The sequence below is a fragment of the Aplysia californica genome, unplaced genomic scaffold (assembly GCF_000002075.1).
Source record: "Aplysia californica isolate F4 #8 unplaced genomic scaffold, AplCal3.0 scaffold00770, whole genome shotgun sequence".
Lineage (NCBI taxonomy): Eukaryota > Metazoa > Mollusca > Gastropoda > Aplysiida > Aplysiidae > Aplysia > Aplysia californica.
This window is the reverse complement of record NW_004798040.1, coordinates 143,352-151,583: the sequence shown is the minus strand read 5'-3', so window position 1 is coordinate 151,583 and position 8,232 is coordinate 143,352. Positions and strand designations below refer to the sequence as shown.

General features: G+C 39.7%; 2 protein-coding genes across 2 annotated transcripts in view; one reads left to right on the top strand and one right to left on the bottom strand.

Annotated features, from left to right (window-relative positions):
* Positions 1 to 3,207, bottom strand: part of LOC101853499 (non-structural maintenance of chromosomes element 3 homolog) — a 10,789-nt gene extending 7,582 nt beyond the window's left edge. Inside the window, exon 1 of the mRNA XM_005109359.3 lies at positions 2,977 to 3,207. Within this exon, the coding sequence (XP_005109416.1) occupies positions 2,977 to 2,985 (9 nt within the window). The 5' untranslated portion in view covers positions 2,986 to 3,207. The remainder of the gene's footprint in view (positions 1 to 2,976) is intronic.
* A 979-nt stretch (positions 3,208 to 4,186) lies between these two features.
* The window catches only part of LOC101854903 (protein bicaudal D), a gene marked incomplete in the record, with an annotated part of 32,291 nt that continues 28,245 nt past the window's right edge, over positions 4,187 to 8,232 (top strand). The window contains 1 exon segment of the mRNA XM_013088589.2: positions 4,187 to 4,543. Coding sequence (XP_012944043.1) covers positions 4,328 to 4,543 — 216 coding nt within the window.

The following is an 8,232-nucleotide window of genomic DNA, read 5'->3' as shown; positions in this document are numbered from 1 at the left end:
CCTCTCTCTCTTTCCCCTCTCTCTTTCTCTTTCCCCCTCCCCAACCTTCTCTCTCCCCTTCTCTCCCCCCCCAACCTTCTCTCTCTCTCACTGTCTCTCTCTCTGTGTGTGTGTGTGTGTGTGTGTGTGTGTCTGTGTGTGTGTGTGTGTGTGTGTGTGTGTGTGTGTGTGTGCGTGCGCGTATTATGTCTTTGGCCCAGAACGAGATATTCATTCTTTCATTCAAACTATTTGCAAACGTATTTCATATCATGTATGCATTTTTATACAGTAAAGAGATACAAGGAAAGTTGATAGCACGGTTATCTTTTAAAAAAATTTCTTGCAACTATGAGACTCGTATGTTCAATGCCCTTCAGAGCTTCCAAAACACCAACAACGAAGAGCAGAACAGAAAACTAATGAAGATTGAAAAACAGAGCAGTTGCAAATGCCTCACAAAACCTGGACGTAACAGTTACTTGTGTTCATAAGTTTTAATTTTGTTTTTGTTCAGGAGCTGTTGGTTTCTTACCGAGCTCGAAATCTCTTTTGCACACAGACCCTGTAAGATTTTGAACATCTGTCAGTGAGGAACAGAGGCCACAAAACTGCCATGGTTTTGGGTGGCCTGGGGTGGAATCAAGGAGTTTAAAAGTAAAAGTAGTTCTAAACTCCTTGGGTGGAATGAACAAAGCCGCTCTCGTGAGAATCACAGGATGCCTTGTTTAGTGGACTACATCACGCAAGTGCTGGAACGTCATGTCTTACCCTTGTTTTCGTCAAGGTGTTATTCAAGTACATTGTAGTCACCCCCATGCGAAACACGGCATTTTCTCATAGGGCCAATGCCATTACAGAATTCTTAAAAAAACCAAATCAAGTCAACGTTCGAATAGTTAGCAGCAAACAGCCCCGATATGAATCCTAAAGGTATGTGAAGTCCCATGTAACTGCGGCTGAAGAAAAACGACTTTTCCCCCAATTCAGACCCTTTGTTTGCAACTCTCTGTGACATTTGAAATGAAATGACTGATAAATATGTCCAAAACTAAATTGAATTGATGTCCAAAGGTTTCGTGCACAACACAAAGCCAATGGTTCCTAAGCAAAATAACAATGAACACAATTAGTATTGAGTCGAAGTTTTGTGTGGTATCTGTGATTGCTCTGTTTTCCGTTATGTTTGAAACTATCGTGACAAAATATCGTAATAAAATATTGTTTATTGCAAAGACACAATTCTCCATTCATTGGGCATTCAATATATCGTCATTCGATCAATATTGATACTCTTCAATAAATGCGCAAATACAATTTTACGTTTCTTTGATTTCGCAAAATTTTGCCAAGCCTTATCCTTATTTTAAAGTCAATTTTGAGTGACAATATCTCGGGCGTCTCTTAAAATAGATTAAATATTAATATGTCAGATGATGAAGAATTTATTTAGCTTTAAATTGGTATGCTGCATGAGTGGGTAATGCACGGCCTTAACACGATGACAGGGTGATTACATTTTCAAGTTTCTTTTGGACGCCACGGTATAACGGACTACGTTTACAGTAAGTTTTGCACGTCCAAACTTTCAGGAGTTTTCTCTCAAATTGGGCTCTTTCAGAGGGGAGGGGGTGGGGGAGGGGGGGAGACACAAAAATCTATCATGCGAAAAGTTGTTAAGATATCGTCATAATGTTCGGTATACTGATAGATGAAACATTATTCTAGTGTAATAAGTAGTGACGTCAAAAAAAATCTTGAATAAATGATTTTATTAAAAATTTAATCCGTTGTTTGGATCTGAGATTTTTGTGGTCAAAATATTCCCATATTTAGGACCTCGACTCTGGAAAAGTTTTTCCTCCTACATCAAAAATGCCAAGTCTATCCTCTAAAACAGCCACGGAAGGCTGCAAAACCACTTATTTATTGTAACATTTAAAATCATGTATAACCTTATGATAGATTTTTTAGAAATGTGTGCATTTTCTATGACATTCCAATATGGCAGGCGTTACCATAGCAATACAAAAGAATTTTCAAAATTTTACTTCATGACTTAATTCTCCACTCTTTTTATATTGATGCTACCCAATGATGCTACCACATTTGTAAGCTTAGTTTCTTCTTCTTAACGAATTTGAAAAATTCCCTCGCATCATGCCTTAAACCGGCAGTGGACGCTCCGTCTAAACGAAGCTTGAGTGCCGTGAACGTAGCTTCAACAGCGCCTGCAAACTGCATTCAGGGCGCCGTGAACGTAGCCTGCCAACTACATTCACGGTGCCGTGAACCTAGCTTGCAGACTACGTTCACGGCGCCGTGAATGTAGCCACTGCGAACTTTAATTGAGGACTTCCGAAACGAGCGACCACTATTAGATTTAGATCTGGATCTAGATTCAATACCATCAAGATTATACTCAATGGCTTCCAAAATCATGATGGAAGACCGAAAACCACTCTGTACATGACAAAATTACGGTAGTTTGCGCATTTTTAGGCCCAGTTCAAAGTTTTGAAGGTCTGAGTCGGGGATTAGTAGACTTTGGGAATTTAACGTGCTAAAATAAAGTATAGATATAATAGATCACTGCCAGAAATGCCTGTATATTATTATGAGCTGTGGAAAAAAAAGGCGGATTTATTCAAATGCACCCCTGTGTCATCTCGATTGTTTGCCAAAAAGTTGTGTTGAGCACCAAACATCTTATCGGCGGCATGGACTTCGAAGAGTAGATTGTTTAGCTTCGAAGAGAGTAATTGATTAGAACCAGAATTAATCGTTGGTGGAGCCAAAATCCACACTCCATAGAAATCGTTGGGGCCAAAACTACCGGATTATCCCCTCACTTGCCTTGCCTTGGTACTTGAATAGAAAGATTGAAAGTGAAAGAAGATGAAAGAAAAATTCATTCATAAATAAGTAGGGCCTATTAGTATAGACAGACCGGTATACCGACAGACCTTGTTGTGGACAAGTAATGCGCTTACTTACACGAGGCATGATCTCTTGTTCCGTACTGGGGCAGGCTTGATACTGCCAGCACTGGTCAAATTATGGAATACAGCCGTAGGTAGGCCTAACTGGGCTGGCAACACAACAGCAACAACTGGCGAATTTAATTTTCCGCTGAATTCACTCTCTTCCTCGTAATTTGGACAAGAAGAAGAAGAAACAGATAATTCTGACCGAATGTTTGTGACTTACGTCCCCTGAATTTAGAAGTGTGTGTATTCGCAAACGTCGTCTAAGTCTAAGAAGTGGTGCTGAATGGACAGAGAATTGTTAAAAAAAACCATCCTAGGTCTAGATCTAAGCTTTATGAAACTGTTTTTTTCTTTTACGTTTAAAGAAGAAAGCTTAATGAACCGAAATGTTCTATGTCATCCCAATGTACGCTGCGTGAGCTGTGAAAATACTCGAGTGCTTTGTGAAAACCCCGGCCTCTGCCCACGAAAGGAAGACGACCAAAGGGACATAATCGTGAAAATTGGGAAAATCAAAATTGTAAATTACAATTTCATGATTGATTCCCTTCTTTGCTACTGATTGACCTATTACTGTTACACATTCTTTCGTGCAGCCGAAGCTTCTCCTCTTCACGACTGTAAAAATGCAACTTGAAATATTATAGGTATTATATGTTCTAGGAATGGTTAGAAGCACAGTGAAGTAGATGTTGACATATTGCCCACACCCGTGAAGAGAACTCTAGTTAGCTACGTAGGCTACTACGTATGTGCAAGATCTACCTGAACTACCTGCTTCTTCTCAATAAATTATGCAGCTTGAAACTTACTCCTGGGCTGGGTGAAATTGCTCTCCTGGGTGTTGTGTTGCTATGAAAGTGTAATTTGAGCATTTTGAAGTGAATACGTAAGATGCTGTGTATATTTTAGTGAAGAGGGTCACAAAAGAAGAATATTTTTATACCAGGTGATCTCAAAATATTTCAACTGTGAACCACAACCCATCCATAATATGTGATCAATTATTTTCTACCTCTGGAAAACCACCACAAGCCACACTACTTAATTCAATGGTCTTATAAGCTTGTAATTGAATGAAGCCCGACTTTTCTTCGTATCCTTCAAATTCCGTATTATTATTATCAATTAACCTTTATAGCCCACACAATCATAATAATGATATTGAAAAATATGTGCTCGAAATGTGAACCGGAACGACTCCCATGGTCACGTGACGGTTGGCATTGCTGCATAATAAATCGGGGGTAACATGGCGGCCTGATAAGTGAATCACCTTTTACAACATGGAGTGTCGAATAAACCGCCTTTACTGTTCTTTTTCTGGATAAGGATATATCGGGCTCGGTAGGCGAGCCATGGCCGCCACAAGTGATTCATTCATGTCGGTCGAAGACCTCAAGAGAGAGGTCGAGAGGCTGACCAGAGAATTGAACGACACTACGACAGAAAAATTGCAAGCGGCCGAATATGGATTGGTTGTCTTGGAAGAAAAGCAGCAACTGCAACAGCACTATGAAGACCTTGAAGCACAACTGGAAACAACACGATCGGAATTGGATTGCGCGAAAGAGGTACTTAATTACTGCTCCCCGATGACCCCCCCCCTTCTCAGTGTGATCAATTAGCGATTAGTTGATTAGTTCGATTGGTTTCACCCATGGCCCCGCCGGCCCCCGTTGAGAGTGACAGACTGAGTGACAGTGAAGTGACACACACCAATCATCAGCCTGTCTGACTGTCTGCCACGGGAATCCCTCTTCACCCAGTCTTCTTGTCTGTTTTATGTTTGTTGTGGAAGATTCTGTCTTAACATTTTACAGGACAATGTTGAAATTTTAATTTGTTTTCACTGTATAGGCCACTGATTTAGATCTCAGATCTATTTCCCTCGGCCCTCAGGCAGGTGAAACCAGCTAATCCACCCTATAGTATTCATTCAGGTGCTAAAATTAGAAATGAATGGTAGAGTCTAGTGTTGATTTCGACAGAGTGACGCTGTGCCAACTAACACTGCGTTAATTGCGACAGAGTGAACACGGAGCTCTTTTGCGTTGATGATTTGATCTGGATCTCTAGAACATGATCTAGATCTAGATCTAGATCTACCATTTCTGCTTCTCCCAGCGTTGTCCTAGTTGTCTAGGTTAGTCTCCGCCTGACAAGATAGATGGAAGGCTTTCAAGAGCAGGCATTCAAATCTTACGACGAATTTGACTTAAAGAGTGTGGCAAAAATCCACAAAGACTTTCTGTAACAGTTGACTCCAGGCAACAAATATATTAGAACAAGACATCAGCTGCATACAACAGCAACAAAACTACTAGGGGCAACAACAGCGACAACAACAAGAAAAGAGCTGCAACTGTCTTTGTTTGTTTGTCTGTTAGTTTGGTGTGTGTGTATGTGGTGTGTGTGTGTATAAGGCCACAAGTGTGTGTTCGTTTGTGTGTGTGGGTGTGTGAGTGCATGTGTGTGTGTTTGTTTATTTTTCTTTTTAACTTCTTTTTTTGTCAGAGTCACTCTGTCACAATTTACGCTGCGTAAGTTGTCACAGCGTCACTCTGTCGCAATTAATGCTACCTGTAGAAATACTGTGAAGAGCAATTAACTAGATCTAGGGTGAAACACAGTCTGAATGTTTAGATTTTGACTTACACTTACATGTCTTATTTTAATAGAGTTCTCTCAAAAATTAAGTAAACCAATGGAAAGAAAATCTCTTTCTGGCTTGAAGCCCCTCTTCTTGATAGAAAACAAATATCTTTCTTTCCACACTGCTTACAATACAAATGATTAACGATCATAAATTACCCCATCATATTATATTTTTATAATGAAAGTGGCTATTCTCACCCTCCCGGAAGTTCTCGCAAGATCAACTCCTCCCCTCTTCTCTCTCTCTCTCTTTCTGAATGCTGTCTATCGGTGTGGACGATCAAATTGACCAAAACAAAGTTAAAAAATGATGTTAAAACACAAAAGTAAATTTATTTGGTTGTCTACAAAGATGCTACGGCTATTTAACTTTTCGAATCGAGCCGAACTACGCGGTTCGCCATTTTGTTTTGCCCGGAAATTCTCGCGCTACTCCTCTCTCTCTTTCTCTCTCTCTCCACTGCCCACAGACAAAATTGTACGTTTTTAGTAGGCTACACTTGTAATGGAACGTTTGTTCACGGCACAGAATTCTACAATTTTTCTGTTATCCCAGTGTAGAATTCTGTGGTTTAGGGTGAACGCAAAATTTGGTGAACGCGCACCGGGTGAGAATAGCCACAAGACTCGCCTGCACTATTCTCACTCCAGGTGAGAATAGAGGTGGCCTTTTATAATATAAATAATGCAGACATTTAATTGCTCTTCCTGAAATACTGATAATGGTTTTGAAGGGGTATCCAAATGATAACCAACAAAATACAACAAATATATATGTAAAGGATATTTATTTACAAAATTAAATAATGTTTCTCAGAACACTAATTTGATTCCTTTAGAAAAACTATAAATTTTTGTTACAATGGCAACTACAAAACATACATGACAGCAATTCACCCAATGTCAAGTAATAAGAGAAGCAATATCACACCAACAGACAGTCTCGCAAAGATGACACGGCTGATTTGTTTATGTTTTTGAACTAGGGCTATCTAGTTGTGCTCAAGGACACATCCCAGGGCCTGTATGTTCTAATTTTTATATGTTCTGTCAGTGATATAATCCTATGGATGGTGTTATAGCCCCTATTTTCCTGATGTCAGCAGATACAAATTCTGTTTCTGGCTTGCTACACCACTTCAGAACTCAAGTGAATGTTCACAGAATAGGAAAGCTTGTTTTTATGAATAAACAGGGATTAAAATGTTTGAATTTACCCAGTTAAGATTTAGGAGGTTAACTGCTTCGGCCCTGCCTGTCAAGGCCTGCAGAGCTATTTGGAGAAGAGGATCCCTGCAGATAGAAAGAGACAGAGGTACATTATAAATTTACCGAAGCAGGAATGAACCTCTGCAAAAGAGTTTTACGGCACTTGCAACACAATAAGGTTCTCATTGAAGGATGGATGTGTTACAAGAGAGTAACGTACACGAAAAAGGAGGAGGGGTAAGGACGATATATGTTTGATAGGACCTGAAAGAAGGAGCAAACCACATCAGAGCACCCGCCAACCACTCACTTTTGCATATTATAGCAAAGAAAAGCCATAGAGGCGTGGAAAAAAAAGGGGGGGGGGTGGTCTCTTTCAAAGTCGTGAAGTGTGATCTGCCTAGGAGATAGAAAACATTTCCATTTGCTTTTCACTAGACAGTGTCTTTCATGTTCAGTGGACCATGACAAAGCTTATAGTGATAACTCACCCAACCCAACGCCCACTGACTGCAGTCAAGATCAACTTACGTCATTTGCACTTTTTGGAATGTGTTACTGTTTATGTTAATGTAGATGACACTCCCTTCAGTTCATTGAAATTTTAAAGGTGCCAACACAGTGCTGTTGCTTTTGGGTTTTTTTTAGTTAGTTACCATTTCCAGTGTTAGATGCTCTTACCTCTTTGCTGATATTGTGTGCTGAATCAAGTTTTTGTGAGAGAAGGAAGTGAGGAAAATATTTGAAGACAACATATTGCATAAAAATAAAACATGTTGTTAAATTACCATTTTATAAAGTTATTGCTGAGTTATCCTCTATAATGTAACAGTGCAGATGGATGGGTGTGTAGAGGGCATGGACAATTTATATAAAGTTGATTTTAAACACATCCTGTTTCTTTCACAGAACTCATGCCCACCCCATGAATTGTCTTTCTATATTATTTTAAAACAGATAGAAGTCATTATATTAGAGTAATGTCTTTACATTTTGCTCTACACTTTTACATTTTTTGTTTAAAATATAGAGATATAAAGGGCTTATTATCTTATTTTATTTATTTTTTTGGTTTACTTTGTTAGTTACTTAAGATTGTAATCAATATTACAAGTTGTAGAATGAACAGTCATGTTGGAAATGCAAAGAAAACCTAGGGCCCTCTGCAAACAAAGGTAAAGTCCAGGGTTAGAAAGCTGTGCTGCGGTGAGCCGTGCTTTGTTTGTTCAGCGTAATCATGCAGGGGATGGGCCAGCCTCTGTTTGTTCTTGTACTGGGGTAGAAGGCAAATGAAACTCCCAGAGGGAAAAGGTCTTTTCTGTCTGCTCGGTGATGCTCGGGAGGTTGGCTTATTATCACTTGGGTTGGGTCTGTGCCTTGGACCAGCCCCCCTCTC